Here is a 21,146-nt window from a genome sequence, read left to right as displayed (position 1 = left end):
CACAAAAACAAAACATCCTTCAAGCAATTTTGATGCAACTTCATCATCAGCCACTGTAATCTCATCCCCACATCCTGATTGTACTTCCAACACAAAATGTATAATTATTCGAGTACAAATACTTGTCTGAGGGGTTCCATGCATAAAAACACTAATGCATGTTACATTTGTGACCTCTTCAGAAACCCAAGCACTAAGTCCAAAACTCAACAGCGAGCTGACTGGAAATTATGTAAGTTCTCCAAAATACGTTCCTAGTTTAAATTAATTATATCAAAAACAGATTTACCAAACCGAAGATGATTCAATAATTATTTATATTGCACTTTGATAATGAACATTAATTGAAATACAAAAATTAGATTTTATCGTGAAACGAATTTATTTTCCGACAATAGTCAATTATGACCAGCTACTCTGGTAGTTGCTTCTTCAGCTTAGCCAGCTCAGCGAGACCATTGTCTCTCCATTTACGCCTTTGCTCAAGTTGTTCCCTCGTATCTGGGACTTTCTGACAAATTTCCTGTTGATATATAAATATTGGGTGAAACACATATAATGAACAATCACCCAAAAAACAAATACATATATCATACCTGGTTAATTTTAGCAACAGAATCCTTATCATACTCTGGTGTTGGGCCAAATGTCGAAGAAACTCTTTTTATACCTTCAGCATATTTATCCATGTATTGTACAGTACCTTGAACATAAGAATAATATAGAACTTTTGTCTGAGAAAATTTTGAGCAATCGAAGGCATACATAATATTTGTATATCAGCAATTTTTCCAAATTTCCAAAACAAAAAACAACAGAGTTTCAACAAACGCAATTTTGATAAAAAGTTTCGTCCTATAGAGGTATAAATGAATGGTGGCTATAAATGAATCATTTTTAGAGCATGCTGCATAGCATGTCCTATCTCAATTTAAGCATAGGTGCCTGATGGTTAACTGAAAGTTACTTGAAATTAGCAATTATAATGTTGATCGGTCTGTGAAGGAACATGTATTACTCGAACGATACAGTCTGGTTTATGAGATGGACGGATCCAAGAAAAATGTGCTAGCACTACCTGTCTATAGCATTGTATAGCAAGGTGACACATAATTTCTATCACAAAAGTTGTGTGAAAAAATTCAAAATAAAAACCTTCAGCGTTGAGATGGCAAGTTTCAAATGGTCCAATGAATGCATATCTCATTCCCATGCCAGCAGTCATTACCTTATCAACATCTTCTGTTGTCATATACCCTCCCTGTAAGGTTTTAAATTATTAGAAGTATTCGATTATATTAATATATGAATGGAGAGGTAGAAAAATGATTTGTAAAAGATATTTCTATTTTACTAAATACAAAACATATATGAGAAATATTCACTGCTTTGCTGGTGGAATTCAGATATTGGGCTTTATTTTTTATTGATACAAATTCATGAAAACAAAATTAAATTTATACAAAATCAATAACCACATGCCTGTACTAATCTCCAGCATTCATTGATGACTGAATATTGTATTCGATTCAGAGCAAAACCATCTATTTCCTTGTTTAATAAAACTGGAACTTGGCCAATTTCTTCCATTAAATCTCGAGTGCGCTGCCTCACAGCTTGTGATGTTTCAGGATGCGGCACAATCTCTGTCAGCGGGCACAATGACGGCGGATTACACTACAAAACAATATAACAATGAGCGCGTTTCACTTCGGTCAAATTCAATTATCCATAAAACTAAAAAACAGAAAAAATTTCGGCCATAACATAAGCTCTCACTGGATGGGCTATAATGCATTGTGACACTCTTTCCAATCCAACAAACAATTTTGATGGCATGATACAAGACGTTGAACTGCATAGTACTGTTTCATCACTATTGCAATACTTGCATATTTCCTTGAACACCTTTTGCTTCAAACTCAAATCTTCATATACACATTCCTAAAAAGAATACCAACTATTTTATTGTGGTTTACCACCAGAATGTTCTAACAATATACTTATATATTTATGTGCTTGCTAGTTGCTACTACACATGATACCTCCTTCCTTCTTATCGAAGACATTGATTAAATTTGAGCAAGTATGAAATGGGGAGAAATACTGATGAATTGATTGAAACAAAATTCAAAAATCACAATGCTTCTAAAACATTTTGAAGCATGTTGCCAAGTTGCCAGTTTTTATTAAGACTGAACGTGAACATTTACCAAAACAGGGACAAACTAAAAAAATACTGAGGCTGTAAGAAGTTACAATTATACATTATGTATTCCATGGCAGTGGAAAGTCAAGAAGATGGCTCAATCATATAGTGAACCATGGACTCTCGTCCGGTCACCCGTCCTTGTTGGGTATGGGATTAGTTAACCAGTTAATTGTTGAGGCATGCAGATAAATAAATATATATATATCAAAAAAAGAAGAGTGTTAGGAAATTAAAGAAGACATCCCATATTACCAAAAGTACCTGAACATGTTTGGAATTTACTACAACATCACCAAGATTTCTTGATGTTTTTATCAACTTCAGTTGTTCTTTTGCACTGAGTTTTCCTCTCAATAATCCAGACTTTTCAAATTCATCCAGTTGAGTTCTGAACAGAAATATTTCCTAATATTCTGCCTTCAACATAAATTTACATTATCTGCAGAATTTATTGTAGAAAAATCACAAGAAAGCAAAAGTGAATGAAAATTTTGACATTATAAGCCACAGAATAAAATATTTCGCAATTGTCAAAATGGTATTCACCATTGAGTTATTATGACCTCATCTCATATATTAGGACTTTCGTGCCATGAATAATATACCAGAAAATATAAACTAGCCTAATATGAATTTCGTTACCCGATAGATTCGATTGCTCTACTGAGCTGATCTTCATCAACATCATATATTAAAACTTGATATCCAGCAGAAGCAAATAACATCGCCCAACTTTTTCCAATCAAACCACTAGAAGAAAATCGAAGAGATTAAGACAAATTTGACTGGTACCAAAACATCAACTCGCAGACATGCAATTGAGATACCAACTGCTACTCGATCTTGATTGTATTAACTTATGTTGATGCAAGTTTTAAAGGCAGTAAAAACTGAACACTGGTCTACATAGTAATACAGTGGATCGGTGGTGTGGTTCATTGTGCTAGGCATTAGGAATATGCACGCCACCACACCCTTGATTTCCCTGCGTGGTCGGTTACGGCTTCCTCCACCATTAAGGCCATGCATCTGAAACAAATATAATCCACACACTTACTGACTTACCTTCCAACAATTCCAACTTTGGCCATATCTCTGTAACTGCGATTAACTTAATTTAAAGATCTGTGAATTCATAAAATCAGTCCATAAATACAGCAATATAGAATCAAACAGAGATCTTTAAATAATTTTGATAAAATCGTAGACAGTTCAGGAGAGCATTATTTTAGTAAAATGGCAGGCATAGTGCCGGAAGAAATCGAGGATCTGCACCTGGCAATTGCACGGGTGACTGCGGATTTCCAGGTTTTATCAAACTTCAATTGTTAAATTTAGATAAGTTCAGAAAGAATGAACTGTTTTGAATCAAGAGTCAAGACTGCAATTATTTGGAAATGAAATTAGCAAACAATTTCGCTTTGACCTTAGATGTATAATTTTCGGGACATTATTGGGGGGAGGGATTGACAACCCCTGCTTAGGACATGAAATTTTATGAAAATCGAGAAATCCAAATTGTTGAAAAAGCATTTTTCTGTTAGACTCATCAAGCATTTGCTTATAGCATTCCATCTGGCGCCGTCCATACACGGGTCGGCAACCTTCAGACCTTTAGCATTGAAAGTGCCATTCTGCAATTTGGCATCCTTTCCGTCAAAATCAAACCTACTCCAGTACTCACCGACTCGGGGCCGCAACATCTACTGTCTATCAAAACTCTCGGAAAACCCCTTACTGCCTTATGATGCTATATTTTAGTTCTTACTGAGATAAAGCGAAATTATGAATAATGAAATAATTCAGTTCCGTTTAAGAAGAAAATGAAAGGAAAAGTTGGTTTGGAATAATCTCAATCACTTTAATGCGCCCTATTTTACCGCTTTCGACTTATACCGGCTGTGTGTGATGTGTAAAACTGTAATAGGAGAATAGTAATTGACTTTACGCCCCTGATTTTTACCGAATCCCCACTGCTTCTAAGAAAAATCTGCTGTAGCCTCCACTTTGATTCACGGGAGCAAAAGAACAACACGGTGACCGTACATTTGAACCCATGTACATTTGAACCCATGCGTATATCCACGGGTTCAATCTATATGCGGGTGCTAAAACCCATGGGATAGGGTTAGTATGGGTTCAACTATCCGTGAAACAAAAAAAAATTCCATAGGTGCAATTGTCATGGGTTCAGATGTAATGGAACCGAACAACACACCACATGCGGCTCAGGAACCGCAGGTTGCCGACCGCTTGTCTATGAGGAATAAAATGTTCGCCAATCTGATATCCGAAGGTCTGTTATAGGATTTAAATATTTATCCCTGGGGAGAGGAAAGTCGACAAGACGGCTTAACCATATGGCGAAACACGGCCTCTCGTCCGGTTACCATTCCATGTCGGGTATGGGATTAGTTAGTTACGGTATTTGTTTTCGGTAGCATAGATTTGATGGTAGAGGAAGTCGCGATGAGTCCAGCAATCCTCTTGCACACAATTATCCCCGCATGGGATTCGAACCTGCGAATCCCGCAGAGTAATCAGAGATGCGGTGGCGAGCGTATGATGATCCACAACGCCGCGCCATATTATTATATTTGAGTTGAAAATTGAGGGGCCGCGCTCGTACTGCTTAAAATCATAGCAATAGCGAAATCAGCCATGACATAACCTTTGAAATGCAATTTGATCTAATTGTCGTATTCTTCTGTTTCTTTCGTGTTATTATTAAAATTGCTATCGTAGTCCGCCTGTACGTTTTATTTGATGATACAGGTCTGCTTGTGTGGGAAGGCTGGGCAACTGCTCTTGGTTATTGACCCATTTCCTCTAAATATTCGTTTGTTTTGGTTGGCCGTTGGCACTTGTTAGCAGTTTGAAGAATAAAACTTGATTTTTGTCTCTAACGGCTAATTTGCGTTATGAAAAGTCAAGTCAAAGTTCGTCGTGCCGTTTTTTTCAATTCCGAAAAACAAAAATAAGAAAAGACACGATAAACAATAATTCATTCAAGACGATACACAATAACTATATTCAATTAATGTAGAGGACATAGTCAATGTTAGCATGTTATCGAATTACAACTATTCTCGTCGTTGTCTTCTTCTTGTAGTTCGGCTTCTTCAAAAGTGTTCGGAATTAACTTGGCTCGGGTTTCAGGGAGGAAAGCAGCAAAAACACTGCTCAATAATCCCACAATACCAAAGGCAAGAAATGGGTCATTCGATCCAGAAAACACCTTCAAATGAAAAAGTAATCACAAAACGATAACAAGAGAGCTACGCCCAAATATATGGGCACGTCTGTTCGCAGTACAGTACGGTTTTCCGTACCGTCAGATCACAGTCTACAAATATATTCACACCAAGCGAAGCAGTACAGTAGGACACAAAACGGCGTCCGATGCCCGCAGAACATTCGGTAACGTCATAGCAAACAAAAACAAATCTCACAGAGCTAACAGAAATATTTGAAATAAATAAAAGTAATATACTTCTGGAGAAAAATTCCATCTTTAACCAATAAAAATTTCAAAGCAAATGGTCCAGTGATCAAAGAGAAAAGCGGTTTTTTAATATTTCCACTAGGTGTCCAAAAAGTGTCAAATAACAACAAGAACAAGAACAACATAACAACAAAACGATCGTTATGTCCACTAAACGTGTCCAATAATAACGACAACGATATATTTGTTCCGTTACATCTCAGATGCTGCACAATAGTACTTCTCATAAAAAACTTACCGCAAGATTTGCTAAAAATGGAGCAATTACACCACCAACTCTTGCACAGAACGACATTGAGCCCAGTCCAACGTTTCTCACAACTGTTGGAAAGAGTTCTGCAGTATATACGTAAATAAGATCAAAAGCTCCGCAGATTCCCAGTTTTCCGAAAACCAAAAGTGTCAATTTGTAGTTTGAGCGATCTGAATAAAAAACGGTAATTTAATCTTTCTATTTATCTACATTTATTTCGAGATTTACATTTTAGTAAAGTAATATTACTGTTTTTACCAAAAAAACCTTGGTCGGGTTTGTTGTCGACTGAAACGGGATGGTTGATGAAGGCTGAAGCTCTATGAAAGCTCAAAGATTTTTTACGATGTCTAACGAGAAATAGAAAAATTCTTCAATCGGCTATAGCTAATTCCAGTTAAACAGATTATCTTCCATTTACAGCAATTTATAATACGTATGTATTATAGTCATTTGAGACAAAATTTACACTATATAACTAAAATACATTTGATTAATTAAAATTTAATATAACATGGAAGAGCAGTTAATTAAATTGCTCCAACCAGGCCCCGCTATTATGTACTTTACTTTCGTCCGAATCTTTAAATGTTTATTTTCATGACAGACTATTTGGCCTAAAATTCTGTTTATGTTATAGAACAGGGATGGCGAACCACTGACCCGCGGGTCACAAAGTGACCCACTGCGTTTTATTTGTGACCCGCCAAGCACGAAGGCACGAATAAAATAAAATAAATGCTAACATATCAGTGATAAAAATTGATAAAACCGGCCTTAAATTAATCTAACAATAGCTAAACTATTATAATGTACCGTCAATTGGACAGTCAGGAAGGGCTGCGATCGCTCATGTTCAAAATGTTGATTTTAGACCGGTATGGTAATTTTCAAAGCCCCTAATCTTGTACGCATGTATGCACCGCTGTGTACCGTTATTCAGCTATTGGGCCTGACATCGTTTATGACATAACAATGCAATCGATCTGTTCATTTCTCGCAACGCCTGTCTTTTTTGGAAGTGCATCTGCAGACTGTTTTAGGGGTTATACGAGAACTAGATGCTACTTTGCATTTTATTAGTTGCTCGTCTACAATGCTGTTGTGAAAACAAAAACTTCCAGTCTTGAAATAAAAATCTAGAAATATGATGAAACAATGGGGCAGTGTAAAAGTGGCTTAATGTGGTTGAAAGCTGATCGAAAATTATAACACTATCAAAGCGGAATTACCTCCAAACACTAGAACCGTAAAATAATTTAACGCATCATCCTAAACGATTTCGGTAATTCATGTGCGTGTTTTCGTACTCTAATATCATAAAACCGAGTGCCATAAAAAGTCCCTGATAGAAGTGCTGCATAAGTAAAGCCCAAACCACACCAACACCAGCTTATAAGATTTGTTTCAGAAGTTTTTTATAGATACAAACGTGAATTAAGTATCTGTGACCCACTCTCTTCTGTTCCGCGATAAAATTATAATTTTTGACCCATTCATTGAAAAAGGTTCGCCATCCCTGTTATAGAATTTCGTAAACAGCACTTTATTGTGGGTCCGCAAGCATCATTTCGACTTAACGAAAACTGTTCTGTTCAGTAGGCTACGACTTCATCCAAGTAATTGCATTAAAAAACATATTTTCAAATTTGTAAGGTTGCTATTCTCAGTGAAATATTTGAAATTACCTTGGCCAAAGGAAACGATGTACATGACAAACATACACAGTGCAGCTAAACCCATGAAGCAGACCAGCGTTCGTCTTCTACCAGCCCTGTATTGAGTAAATCAATTAAAACTATGTGGATAAGAATTGAACAAATACAATCAACTGAGTATACTTAGCAAGACCTCTTCAATTTCTTGATATACTAATAATATAGCATTTGCTGTTTATTTTTTATGGATGTGGCCATTTTTTATGGAATCAAATATATCAGTATATAAATATAACCCCGCGGCCGGTTTATAATTTCACCACGATGCCTTTACTCATTTTCAAAGTCATATGATATGTTCGTTCATTCACTTTTAACGATTCTCGCTTTATTTCGCGGTTATTTTGTAGGTTAATTTTACCAGTAGAACAAATAGATGTTCTTTTTGTCGGTGGACTCATTCAAGTTATCAGCCTGTCTGTCCCAGGTTTTGACTTCGTGATTTTTATGAAAGCTCAAAACAAATGGTGAGTTCGAGATTTTTTCCTTTTATGGTATTGGCTTACCAACTTCTCTCCATGAGATAAATCGTAAAAGGTATTGATGGAAGTTGACCTAATCCCGATATTAAATATGCAACATAAAAATTTGAACTGAATGATCCAGAACCCAGTGTTATGCCGTAAAATACAAAACTTGCGGTGAACCTGAAAATACAACGTGATTTAAGTCAATATAGACAAACCTAACCGGATATACATTGAAGACGGATTTCACACATGGCTATTTTTAGTATATAAATACTCAATATTTGTCCAACCTATTTCATTTCGGTATAACTCTCATCTAGATTGGTCGTATAGATACACATCACGGATGTTATTATGTCAATTTTAGCTATGAAAAATGATACATACCATTGTAAACTTAAAATGGCTGCTCTGTATCGCAATACAGGTTTTCTTATCAAATCTATAATTGAGCCTTCCTCGTCTCTTGAGGCATTTTGCTCTTGTTGTGCATATTCATAATTTTGCTGTAGCATCAGACGATCTAGTGAAAGTTTAGTAGGAACTTTCAAGTTTCGTAGGAACAAGTTACACAACTATAGCTTCCAAGAATAGCTTCGTTGTGTCATTATCATTTTTCTCAGAAATTTTAAACACATCCCATCCGCACGACGTACATAATTACCCGTATAGAGTTAAATAATAAGAGTTTCTGTTAATGGCGTAGATCACGAGGTCACGTTTTCAATGTTAATTCGTTATTTGATAAACGTACATATATACCGTTCAATATATTTTCAATGTGAGCCGATTCTAGTTTTAAGAAGTTTTAAAATTGTATTCTGTGTATCGTGAAAAACTACAAATAAAATCAAATAGAGATTTTATCGTCTATTCATTCGCGTTGGTGTTGAGGTAAAGCGCGGGCTTAAGACTACGAGTCAGAGTAGGTCAACGACACTCTGGTCAGTCAATCCTGGGGATTCTGTTTAATCCCTACATTTGAAACTGTTCAGCAATTCTGTCCTATGATATAAATGTTTCTTTTGGGAAGTTAAAAATATAATATCTTGACATTCATTCAAGTGTTCATCTAGACTTCATCCAGGAACGGTATTTATAACGAGTTTAAAATAATTCCATCTCGTGCCTTCATTGACTTTTTCATCTCTATTGATGTCGACATTGGCAGGATAGCTATTTTAAACATCTTCGGAAGCTGAATTTTTACTATGTTGAAGATTCTGTGTTTGTGAATTTCATTTGTGAGAATGTTTTATAAAATAACGTATTTCTAGCATTATTTAATCCACGTTTGATATATACGTACTTTCATTTTGATGGCCCTTATCTTGGTGTTCTTTCGCGTTCCCCGGCAGAAGAGCATATTCTTAATATAATAATAATAATTATCGAGCGTTACTAAAATATTAGAATCATATTATAGGAGAATTTAAGTATCAGCAACTAGACATGTGATTTACCTATTGTTTTTCGTAAGCAAATATCTTTGAGTGATATTTAAATTCGCGGGCATCCAAAATATTTGTTCATAATCACATATATATATAATATAAAATACCTGTCTGGGGCGATCCATTCCACCTTGATAGTTTTTGCATCACTTTTTCTGCGCTGTCTGGTTTACCGCGAGACAACAGCCAACGCGGCGACTCTGGGACAATGCTGAAAGGTGTTAAGCTAAATTTATGCATCAATTTCATGTAATATGGACATAAACTTTACTAATGTATGGACTAGCAGTATTGAAAATATTGGCATTCGACAGAACCAGCACGGGATATATAAATATTTCACGATGCTATATCCAATTCACCATCGTTAAATAATACAAAAAAATTAAACATCCTCGATATGAAAGCTTGAGATGAATTCGCTTTCCCTCGGATTTTGCCATATTTTATCAATATTGAGAAAATGCGATTTATATCTTCGAATATATTTACTAACGTATTTTTTCACTTACTATAAAAAAACAAATCCAAGAATTCCCGGTATAGTTGTAATAAAATACATTTGTCTCCAACTAGGATAAAGATAGGCAACCCATAGAAATGCTAACATATTTGCCGTGAATCCTATTGCACCGAGAGCACCTGGAAATAGATTCAGTCCTATAGCTGTTGTCGAGCTTATTGGTTTGCACATTTATTATTTATTCATTTTGGATTAAAATCATATGAAAGACATATAAGCAATTCCTGTTGTACCAGTAAATGGAATTGGAGTCATTTGTACTCACCGTTCAGGACCCAAAGCTTCGATCCCGTAGTTTCTTGTATAAGTATAGTTGTCACAACACTTAAACCGCCAACAAGGAAGCCTGATATAGCTCTACATACTGCAAATTGTTGCCAATTTTGACAAAATCCAGTGATAACTTGAAATATCAGAACTAATATGTATCCTGAAAATATATTTCAAATGCTCTTTTTAATTACCTTAAAATCGCAGAAGTCTCAAATAAATTTTCTCACCTATAACCGAAATTTTCTTTCTTCCATAGCGATCGGATAATTGTCCAAAAACGATAGTCCCAGGCATAAAACCTACGTAAAAAATTGATTGAAGGAAGCCTGGTATCCAACTGCGATCTTCAGTTAAATCCCACTAAAGTATTTTTGCAATAAAGAAAGCATAACGACTAACTATAGTGATTTCGAATATTAGTTGAAAATTAGATTTTACATAACATGATCCCAAAATACGTGAATTACTAAATCAATGTATATAAAAAAAACGGGAAATCTCTAGATTGTTCACTTAAAAAAATGAAACTACGTTACCTGAGAAACAATGGTTTCTGCGCCCTGAGCGTGTGGATTGTCATCAAAGGCTGTCGACGGCGCAGCAGAAAACACCAATAAAATCACATCAGGGGGTTTCGACAACTAAATAATAAAAAAATATACTTTGTCAGATTTTCGTTGAAAATATTCATTACTATGCGATTTTGTATTGTTTAGTATACGATTCAATATTTTTGTCAATACTTGCTACTAATTATGTAATGCTTTTGTTAGATTTAGGTTATTGAAGTCTAAATTGAAAATCCTGCAGCTATTCGCAAATGACCATATTTTCCTTACCGAAAAAAGGAAAGCCAACGAAGAGAGAAAAATATACGCTCGACTGGAGACCGACCCCACTTCATTATTAAGAGTCTCATCAATATTATTCATCAAATATATATATTAGTATTTATAGTATCAATTTTATCACTCTTAACTGCCTTTATGTCTGCATATACATGGCAAGGTTTCAGCACCAGAGTTTGAAATTAAACCTGAAGGTAAATGAAAATAACATTTATAGTATAGTGCAATTTTGTACTTCTACATACTATTTCAACATATCTATAATGATATTTTTGCTATCTTATCTGGTATGAAAAATCTTTTCAACTTCAGTTGCTGATACCTCCACGAATACTCTATCAATTTAAATATATTTATCCGATCATTACAATGGCAGTGAAACGTTAAGATTTTTGTCGGTCGCCTTTTAGCACATTCAATGTTTTGGAGATTAAAAATATTTACATAATTTATCGTTTGCTACCTCGTCTAGATTCGGTTCTCATAACGCCAACAAATTCTTTTGATTAATTTTCTGTAATATGCCGCTGGCGATATGACGACCCAATAACTTTGTACGCGGTATTACTATTAGGGGAGTTTCAAAAATATATTTTGAAGCGATACGCACGTAATCTGTCGATAATTCGGTTGATGTATGGCTGTTTGCATATTATGACGAACATAGAATTATTATTCCAGAAGTGGAGCGTTGCTTGTTAACCAATGCAACTTTTTGTTGACATTGTGCATGTAATTACCGGTCTTGTCGATTGATTAAATCTGCTGCTTTAAAGTCATATCTAGAAATACCTTTCTAACACGGTCGCTTTAGCTATTTCTAACAAAATTAGAACAGACAGATTGAACGAGTTGAGAAGGCGGATAATTATACACGAGGCAAAGCTGTTGACCGGTTGTGAAACTCGATCCTGAAATATCGTTGCCTTTGACTTCAACACGTATTCTAGTAAATTACGCATAATTGCACTAAATAGTAGGCTACGGTTGAAATGACGTAAAGCCGGGAGGTAGACGTCAGACCACCGGCGATTCAGAACGACCAAAGTAGTAATTCTTGAAAGGTATATGGATCGGTTGTCGTAAATAGAATGAAAAGTATAGAAAAAATTCTGAATGTAGTTGGATCTGTTTACAAACGAGCTTATTGTATTTTATCGTTGTTGGGTTTTCTATTTTCGGTGAGTTAATTTCATATATATATGTCTATTGGTCGGAAAAACATTAAGACAGGGTTTCAAGTTTGATGAAAAAGAAAAATGACTCTGTTTGTATGCATAGCAATGTCATTTTATATATTAACTAGGTGATATTTCACTGGCACTGCACAAGCAACAGGGACTAATTGTAACTACTAACTATTAAGTTTAACAAACTAAAATTCAACGATAGTTTTAAAATATTTTTTCAGCAAGCGAAACCTCCAGATTTTAACCTATATCAACTGCCAGACTGTTAGGTTGGACTTAAGACGCCTCAAGTGAACACACTATCCTGTGTAATCATTGTGTAATTAATTATAATGTCGTTTATCTTCATTTGTAAATAACCGATAAACAGCTTGGTCTGACCAAAAAGGGTGTGGGTGGAATTGAAAGGTACCCGGTTGATGAAATGCATGCCGAACCTTGAATACACGGGAGAAAATATTGCAATATTGACATTTGTTCAGCAAGCAAAATATATAGTTACGAACATTGACGCAACGTACAAATCCCGCCCACATCGCTTCATCGAACTGTCGAGCCCGCCGCAACTGTTTTTTAGTGGTTTTTGTTCAAGTATTACCTGCTTCAGAGCGTGTTGTTATGATGGTCTCCACATTGGCAAAGAGCTTACGGCCTTGTTACCGATTTAAAGCAAGCTATTTACAATGCAAGATCTTCTCATGGTTACAATCCTGTTTATACTTCAAACCCAAAATGGCTTGGTTTCCAAGTTGATCCGGGGTGTCATGGAACTTCGAAACCGTAGTTATTCCACGTTGCTGATTTGTTTGGAGCGGTTGTTACTCCAAGTTATGTTGCCCACGGAGAAGAGCTGAATTTTACATGGAATATAAATTTTGCCTTTAGATGTAGGAAGAAGTAATTTACTTGTGATTAACACAGGCTGCGCAATTTAATGGGGCGAGCATGGTTAAACACAACAGTAATAAAATAAATCGCTACACTTTAAACTAGAGATCTACCGATGCCAATGAAAAGGCACTGATACCGATATTTGAAATTGTCGACATCAGCGATATTCTAATAACACGTAATTTACATCAATGTAAATACAATTTTGTTGAGTGGTCGAAACGGGATAAAATTTTTGTCTGCGAATAGTATTTACAGTGAACATTATTTCTTCTAAAGCAACGCTTATCCCAAAAACTCCAAATCCCTTTTTTTATTCAAATGTATCAATAATGTGTCACTAGACTCACTTCTATTGGTTTATTAAAATACTTGAACACAGTGCATCGTAATATGCATTTTAGCTTTGTAGGTATACAAAGATGATTAGCACTCCCATTAGGCAAATTATAGCAGACATTTCGTTGTGCACAAGCGCACCATGCAATGAACATCTATGGGCAATCACCCACCCACTATACTAACTGTAATGAATTGAATGAGGCAGTAAATGCCGCATGCATGTTCCACCCACTATTATAATAACTCATAGTTCAAAGCATACTGGATGAGATCAGAGAGCTGCATATATATATCGGTTCATTTTTAGCCGATATCGATACTGTTTCCGATAGCGAAAAAATGGCGGATTCGAAAGGTGCGTGTTCTCTATGGTTGGTCACTTTGTAATGTTAGAATTTGTTAGCTCCTTTAATTCAATTATTATAGTGACTGTATTATTCAATATTTTTTACTGTGATTTTTCTCTGCATTCGCTCGCATACATTGTCCTACCTTCAGCGCTACCAAATCGCACACTTGTCATGAAAACCAGACTGACTAGAATCCGATTCAGCAAAGGTATTTTCATGGTAAATATGTGAAATGCGTGTAAACATGTAATTGCACTATTGGGTCATCCGAAGAAAGATTCGATGACCCAATAAATATTGACTATTCTAACAGATAGGCTATCTATTGTGTGCGCATCCAAATCATAAATATAAGTCACACAATCGATAAGATAAAAATCATAAAAGCTCCACTTACCCAGTCAGCTTACATGTGTAATGATCTAATCTAACAGAGTGGAGCTAGATCAATGCCGCAAGACACCCAAACACACTCTTTGGCTACTGAAATAAAAGTAATTTTCATATTTATTCCGGGAGAGAGGAAAGTTTAAGATGGCTTATTCACATGGCAAAAAAAAACAGCCTCTCGTCCGGTTACAAGTCCAGGTCAGGTATGGAAATAGTCAGTTATTTGTTTTCGGATGCATGGACATTCAGCTGTCCAGACTGACATAACGACATAGTCTACTAAACTTGGTGAACCTAGTAAATCTTTTTAAGTTTCCACAAAATAAAATGCTAAATCACTCACCAAATAAAGTGTAAAAGCATATTTTCATAAAACCACACAATATATTATATCGAGAAGTGAGTATTCGTGATAGTAGATTATTCAGTTAGTTCTGGCCATCCCTACCAACGGAGCCCCAGAATCATGTGCACCAAGATGGCGCACAACCTGTACATAGTATGTGTACCAGGTTAGGGTTCAGGTTGTGCACCATCTTGATGCACATACTTCGGGACTGCCCTACCAATAACACTTTTTAATACCAACGACTTGCTTAGACAGAGATGTGACATGCCATGCAGCATATTGTTGGATAAACATAACTAAGGTTACAAAATAGCTATGAGAGAGCAGAAAAGCCTAAAAATATGATTTAAAAGCCCTGCTTTTGCATTTACATTTGCTAAAACAGCCTTTATAACATTGAAAAATACAGACCCCGAACTACTCATTTTTAGTATAATTATTCGAAAACAAAATTTTTATTTTGCTTTGCAGGCTTGCAGCATAAACTCGACAAAATAATTATACACAAAATTGGCTTTATGCTTACCCTTTCTTTAAATCCCAATACTTACAGCAGAAAACTGCTGTTACAGCCTGTAATCATTTTGAATCACGAGATCCAGAGTTTCGAGGATGAAGAGCCGCAGGTCTACGGTGTTTAAATGACTGTCGATAAATTTGTTTGTAACTTTGCAATTCATTGTATTTCTGAGGGGTAATGATAATGTATGAGGTACTGTAAGGGGTCGACAGTATAAAAAAGTTCGAGAAGCACTGTTATAGAAGACTATTATTTCTTGACAACCTGAATCCTTAACAACCTGGAGAAACGTTATTTTTAAAAATGCTTCTCACTACTGTCACTCCAAGAGATTATTTATTTTTGGGCATTGCCTTTGGATACTTGAAGCTTACCCTTTATTAAGAACTTTTATATATAGTTTTTTTTTAATTATTTGCACCGAACTATATATGAACACGAATGTCATATTATTAAACGATGCGGATACTGCTGTCTTAATTAGCAATAGGTAACTTACTTACAAAGAAGCTCAGTATGCTAGGATCAGCAAAAATTTTTTTTACGATTTTCAAAATCAAGGATTTAGACAAGGATAGCTTTTTGTGACGATAGATCTATCACATGGTTACCATTATTAAGTTGTATTTTTTCCCAACCAAATAAACATCTTGAATACTAAACTGCCTTAGCATATATATGTACAATTTCTGGATGACCTGAATTATATTTCTAATTTTCTACAGCTAGAGATATTTTAGACTTTAGGGAAAGTAGATTATAAAAGTTCTACTTACATCAAAGTGTAGATGCAAACTAAGAATGATATACGCTCCAAATAAATTGCCCGCAATATTTTCATTATGAAATGAATGTCTGTATAAAAAAATAAAACGACAAGTGTTAAATTTGAGAACCAGTGAAGTGAATATTGATAAAAAAGCTACCGCATTGAAAAAATAGAATCCGAAAATAAATTGATTTTAAGATTATGGAGATGAGTAATCGTCAACTACTTTTAAACGCAGAGGTTTTCAATCGGGGTTTGCAGTGGTCTAGGGTTCCGCAAGTGCCCATTAAAAACCGAGAGTTTATTTTATTGTATGTATTATAACTAATGTGTCTGTCACTAATATTGAACTTGCTGCATTAAAGATCTTTCAAGTCATAAGACACCCATTAATATATATATATATATCATAATATACAACATATTATTGATTGCATTTAGCAAACTTGTTCTAGCTCAACTTGGCGATTGCACTATAAAAATTCTACTTTGCGAATCAGAGTTTTGATTCAGCATGTTTTCTTTTCAAATTCCAGACTTTTCAGGTTGTTGAAAATTGAAGTGGGAAATTTCTACAGAAAAAAGTTGACTAAACAATCTTTAGTAGGCTCGTATTAACTTAAATTTTTATTGCCCGGATTCTATCTGCAGTGCACAACCTAATATCATATATCCTAAATATGAGTGCAATAACAAAATAATATAAATGCATAATAATAACATATTCTCATTCTACGTAATACCAAGTTCACTTGTTATCTCATAGTCTAATTATGGATCCCAGTCTTTCTATTCTTGCAAATTTGAGATGTATTATCGCTTTTGGGTCACCCAAACCTATTTTTGTTTGATGTTAGCCCAAGGGTTAAGCCAGTGGTTCTCAAACTTTTTGAGCCGCGCCACCGTTTGAAAAATTTTACAAACTTCGCGCTCTCCTCCCTTTTGCATTGGAAAAATGCTTTTGTGATGAGCATGTTGCTTTATATTAAGATGGCGCTGTAAGAGTGTTGGTCTCATAGCGTTATTGCTCTGATTGTTTAGGCATAAAACTTATCGAGTACGAGTTCGCCATTCACAGTCGTATGTATATTTTATCGACACAATCGCAGATTTAGTTTATCACAAATAATAACGAAACCATTTTAAATATGTATATCGATCATGAATTGACAGAAAAACCATTAAATAATAATATCTGTTGAAAAAGTCGGCTCTTTTAACAAGTTGCGTAATCTCGACAACTGACTCAAGAGCGTGTGAAGAATATGTATTTTTGATTTACCAATATACTTTATATTATTTTCTTTCTACTAAAGTAAATACTTTCTGTGACTTTATACCAGATCTTTTTAACGACGATAACGAATTCGCATGAGCGCAATACATATCAAAACTTAATATAATTGGGCGGTTGATCTCGCATTATTATGTCCGCCGATTGGAGTGGTATTTTAGATCGGTAATGAGTTTATTTTGTCATGAGTCGCCGCAAAGGCAAGGAGTTACCTTGAACACAAATGTAGTGAAATAGAGATTAATAGATTGAAAATTTGGGGGCAGAAAAATTTATTATTAGAAAAAGCCGGCATTTTGAACAAACGCGATCGTTTCAGAAGAAGTTGCATGAAAATTTTCGATGCCATCTTGTGTCCTCTCGCGCCCCCCCCTGATAGCATCTATTTCTGTTGGGTCTAACTCTAGACCAAACTTATTTTTGTTTGATCCTAGCTCAAGGGTCTAAGCCAAAACTTATTGCTGTTAGGTCTAGCCCAGACTTATTTTTGTGTGATCCTAGCCCAAGGGTCTAAGCCAAAACTTATTTCTGTTGGGTCTAGCCCAAACTTTTTTGTTTGATCCTAGCCCAAGGGTCTAAGCCAAAACTTATTTCTGTTGGGTCTAGCCCAAACTTTTTTGTTTGATCCTAGCCCAAGGGTCTAAGCCAAAACTTATTGCTGTTGGGTCTAGCCCAAACTTACTTTTGTTCGATCCTAGCCCAACTTATTTATGTTGATCCTAGCCCAAGGGTCTAAGCCAAAACTTATTGCTGTTGGGGTAGCCCAGACTTATTTTTGTTTGATCCTAGCCCAAGGGTCTAAGCCAAAACCTATTTTTGTTGGGTCTAGCCCAAACTTATTTTTGTTTGATCCTAGCCCAAAGATCTAAGCCAAAACTTATTGCTGTTGGGTCTAGCCCAGACTTGTTTTTGTTTGATCCTAGCCCAAGGGTTCAAGCCAAAACTTATTTCTGTTGGGCCTAGCCCAAGGGTCTAAGCCAAAACTTATTGCTGTTGGGTCTAGCACAGACTTAGTTTTGTTTGATCCTAGCCCAAGGGTCTAAGCCAAAACTTATTGCCGTTGGGTCTAGCCCAAACTTATTTTTGTTTGATCCTAGCCCAAGGGTCTAAGCCAAAACTTATTGCTGTTGGGTCTAGCCCAAACTTACTTTTGTTTGATTCTAGCCCAAGGGTCTAAGCCAAAACTTATTTGTTGGGTCTAGCCAAAACTTACTTTTGTTTGATCCTAGCCCAAGGATCTAAGCCAAAACTTATTGCTGTTGGGTCTAGCCCAGACTTGTTTTTGTTTGATCCTAGCCCAAGGGTTTAAGCCAAAACTTATTTCTGTTGGGCCTAGCCCAAGGGTCTAAGCCAAAACTTATTGCTGTTGGGTCTAGCACAGACTTATTTTTGTTTGATCCTAGCCCAAGGGTCTAAGCCAAAACTTATTGCTGTTGGGTCTAGCCCAAACTTATTTTTGTTTGATCCTAGCCCAAGGGTCTAAGCCAAAACTTATTGCTGTTGGGTCTAGCCCAAACTTACTTTTGTTTGATCCTAGCCCAAGGGTCTAAGCCAAAACTTATTGCTGTTGGGTCTAGCCCAAACTTATATTTGTTTGATCCTAGCCCAAGGGTCTAAGCCAAAACTTATTGCTGTTAGGTCTAGCCCAGACTTATTTTTGTGTGATCCTAGCCCAAGGGTCTAAGCCAAAACTTATTTCTGTTGGGTCTAGCCCAAACTTTTTTGTTTGATCCTAGCCCAAGGGTCTAAGCCAAAACTTATTTCTGTTGGGTCTAGCCCAAACTTACTTTTGTTCGATCCTAGCCCAACTTATTTATGTTGATCCTAGCCCAAGGGTCTAAGCCAAAACTTATTGCTGTTGGGTCTAGCCCAAACTTACTTTTGTTCGATCCTAGCCCAACTTATTTATGTTGATCCTAGCCCAAGGGTCTAAGCCAAAACTTATTGCTGTTGGGGTAGCCCAGACTTATTTTTGTTTGATCCTAGCCCAAGGGTCTAAGCCAAAACCTATTTTTGTTGGGTCTAGCCCAAACTTTTTTGTTTGATCCTAGCCCAAGGGTCTAAGCCAAAACTTATTGCTGTTGGGTCTAGCCCAAACTTACTTTTGTTCGATCCTAGCCCAACTTATTTATGTTGATCCTAGCCCAAGGGTCTAAGCCAAAACTTATTGCTGTTGGGGTAGCCCAGACTTATTTTTGTTTGATCCTAGCCCAAGGGTCTAAGCCAAAACCTATTTTTGTTGGGTCTAGCCCAAACTTATTTTTGTTTGATCCTAGCCCATAGATCTAAGCCAAAACTTATTGCTGTTGGGTCTAGCCCAGACTTGTTTTTGTTTGATCCTAGCCCAAGGGTTCAAGCCAAAACTTATTTCTGTTGGGCCTAGCCCAAGGGTCTAAGCCAAAACTTATTGCTGTTGGGTCTAGCACAGACTTAGTTTTGTTTGATCCTAGCCCAAGGGTCTAAGCCAAAACTTATTGCCGTTGGGTCTAGCCCAAACTTATTTTTGTTTGATCCTAGCCCAAGGGTCTAAGCCAAAACTTATTGCTGTTGGGTCTAGCCCAAACTTACTTTTGTTTGATTCTAGCCCAAGGGTCTAAGCCAAAACTTATTTGTTGGGTCTAGCCCAAACTTACTTTTGTTTGATCCTAGCCCAAGGATCTAAGCCAAAACTTATTGCTGTTGGGTCTAGCCCAGACTTGTTTTTGTTTGATCCTAGCCCAAGGGTTTAAGCCAAAACTTATTTCTGTTGGGCCTAGCCCAAGGGTCTAAGCCAAAACTTATTGCTGTTGGGTCTAGCACAGACTTATTTTTGTTTGATCCTAGCCCAAGGGTCTAAGCCAAAACTTATTGCTGTTGGGTCTAGCCCAAACTTATTTTTGTTTGATCCTAGCCCAAGGGTCTAAGCCAAAACTTATTGCTGTTGGGTCTAGCCCAAACTTACTTTTGTTTGATCCTAGCCCAAGGGTCTAAGCCAAAACTTATTGCTGTTGGGTCTAGCCCAAACTTATTTTTGTTTGATCCTAGCCCAAGGGTCTAAGCCAAAACTTATTGCTGTTGGGTCTAGCCCAAACTTACTTTTGTTTGATCCTAGCCCAAGGGTCTAAGCCAAAACTTATTTCTGTTGGGTCTAGCCCAAACTTACTTTTGTTTGATCCTAGCCCAAGGGTCTAAGCCAAAACCCATTGCTGTTGGGTCTAGCCCAAACTTACTTTTGTTTGATCCTAGCCCAAGGGTCTAAGCCAAAACTTATTTCTGTTGGGTCTAGCCCAAACTTACTTTTGTTTGATCCTAGCCCAAGGGTCTAAGCCAAAACTTATTGCTGTTGGGTCTAGCCCAAACTTACTTTTGTTTGATCCTAGCCCAAGGGTCCAAGCCAAAACTTATTGCTGTTGGGTCTAGCCCAAACTTATTTTTGTTTGATCCTAGCCCAAGGGTCCAACCCAAATTTATTGATGTTGGGTCTAGCCCAAACTTACTTTTGTTTGATCCTAGCCCAAGGGTCTAAGCCAAAACTTATTTCTGTTGGGTCTAGCCCAAACTTACTTTTGTTTGATCCTAGCCCAAGGGTCTAAGCCAAAACTTATTTCTGTTGGGTCTAGCCCAAACTTATTTTTGTTTGATCCTAGCCCAAGGGTCTAAGCCAAAACTTATTGCTGTTGGGTCTAGCCCAAACTTATTTTTGTTTGATCCTAGCCCAAGGGTCTAAGCCAAAACTTATTGCTGTTGGGTCTAGCCCAAACTTACTTTTGTTTGATCCTAGCCCAAGGGTCTAAGCCAAAACTTATTTCTGTTGGG

The 21,146-nt window shown here is 36.4% G+C and overlaps 2 protein-coding genes across 3 annotated transcripts; both read right to left on the bottom strand.

The window, feature by feature from the left end:
* Positions 1–300: 300 nt before the first annotated feature.
* On the bottom strand, positions 301–4,085 carry LOC120336091 (lambda-crystallin homolog). Its single transcript, XM_078110111.1, has 9 exons — positions 3,897–4,085; positions 3,278–3,337; positions 2,855–2,962; positions 2,474–2,600; positions 1,780–1,944; positions 1,479–1,677; positions 1,156–1,257; positions 597–703; positions 301–523 (listed from the first exon to the last, which is right to left on the bottom strand). Exons 2-9 carry the CDS (start codon positions 3,301–3,303, stop codon positions 413–415), a joined length of 945 nt encoding a protein of 314 aa, XP_077966237.1. The 5' UTR covers positions 3,304–3,337; positions 3,897–4,085; the 3' UTR covers positions 301–412.
* Positions 4,086–4,992: 907 nt separating this feature from the next.
* Positions 4,993–16,281, bottom strand: LOC120336115 (solute carrier family 22 member 15-like). 2 transcript variants are annotated; one of them, XM_039403714.2, is made up of 14 exons: positions 16,065–16,281; positions 14,427–14,512; positions 11,248–11,444; positions 10,945–11,049; positions 10,636–10,768; positions 10,401–10,565; positions 10,125–10,254; positions 9,720–9,823; positions 9,468–9,527; positions 8,546–8,681; positions 8,195–8,335; positions 7,659–7,744; positions 5,956–6,140; positions 4,999–5,450 (listed from the first exon to the last, which is right to left on the bottom strand). In XM_039403714.2, the coding sequence occupies exons 3-14, from the start codon at positions 11,338–11,340 to the stop codon at positions 5,274–5,276; spliced, it is 1,515 nt and encodes a 504-aa protein (XP_039259648.2). In that variant the 5' UTR covers positions 11,341–11,444; positions 14,427–14,512; positions 16,065–16,281; the 3' UTR covers positions 4,999–5,273. The 2 variants fall into 2 exon arrangements, with proteins under 2 accessions (XP_039259654.2, XP_039259648.2); XM_039403720.2 differs by lacking the exons at positions 14,427–14,512; positions 16,065–16,281 and having other exon boundaries at positions 4,993–5,450; positions 10,636–10,707; positions 11,248–11,280.
* Between the last annotated feature and the right edge of the window lie 4,865 nt (positions 16,282–21,146).

This window comes from Styela clava, chromosome 2, assembly GCF_964204865.1.
Source record: "Styela clava chromosome 2, kaStyClav1.hap1.2, whole genome shotgun sequence".
NCBI lineage: Eukaryota > Metazoa > Chordata > Ascidiacea > Stolidobranchia > Styelidae > Styela > Styela clava.
The sequence above is the reverse complement of the archived record's forward strand: the minus strand, read 5'-3'. Positions and strand labels throughout refer to the sequence as shown.

Excerpts from the sequence above, each read along its gene's own strand:
- LOC120336091 (XM_078110111.1), bottom strand. The coding sequence starts at position 3,303 with ATGGCCAAAGTTGGAATTGTTGGAAG. Across the intron at positions 2,963-3,277 it reads AAAGTTGGAATTGTTGGAAG|TGGTTTGATTGGAAAAAGTT; the intron begins GTAAGTCAGTAA and ends ATTTTCTTCTAG. Across the intron at positions 524-596 it reads CTGTTGCTAAAATTAACCAG|GAAATTTGTCAGAAAGTCCC; the intron begins GTATGATATATG and ends ATATATCAACAG.
- LOC120336115 (XM_039403714.2), bottom strand. The coding sequence starts at position 11,340 with ATGAATAATATTGATGAGACTCTTAATAATGAAGTGGGGTCGGTCTCC. Across the intron at positions 9,528-9,719 it reads GAATGGATCGCCCCAGACAG|AATATGCTCTTCTGCCGGGG; the intron begins GTATTTTATATT and ends TATTATATTAAG. Across the intron at positions 8,682-9,467 it reads TAAGGGCCATCAAAATGAAA|ATCGTCTGATGCTACAGCAA; the intron begins GTACGTATATAT and ends AACTTTCACTAG.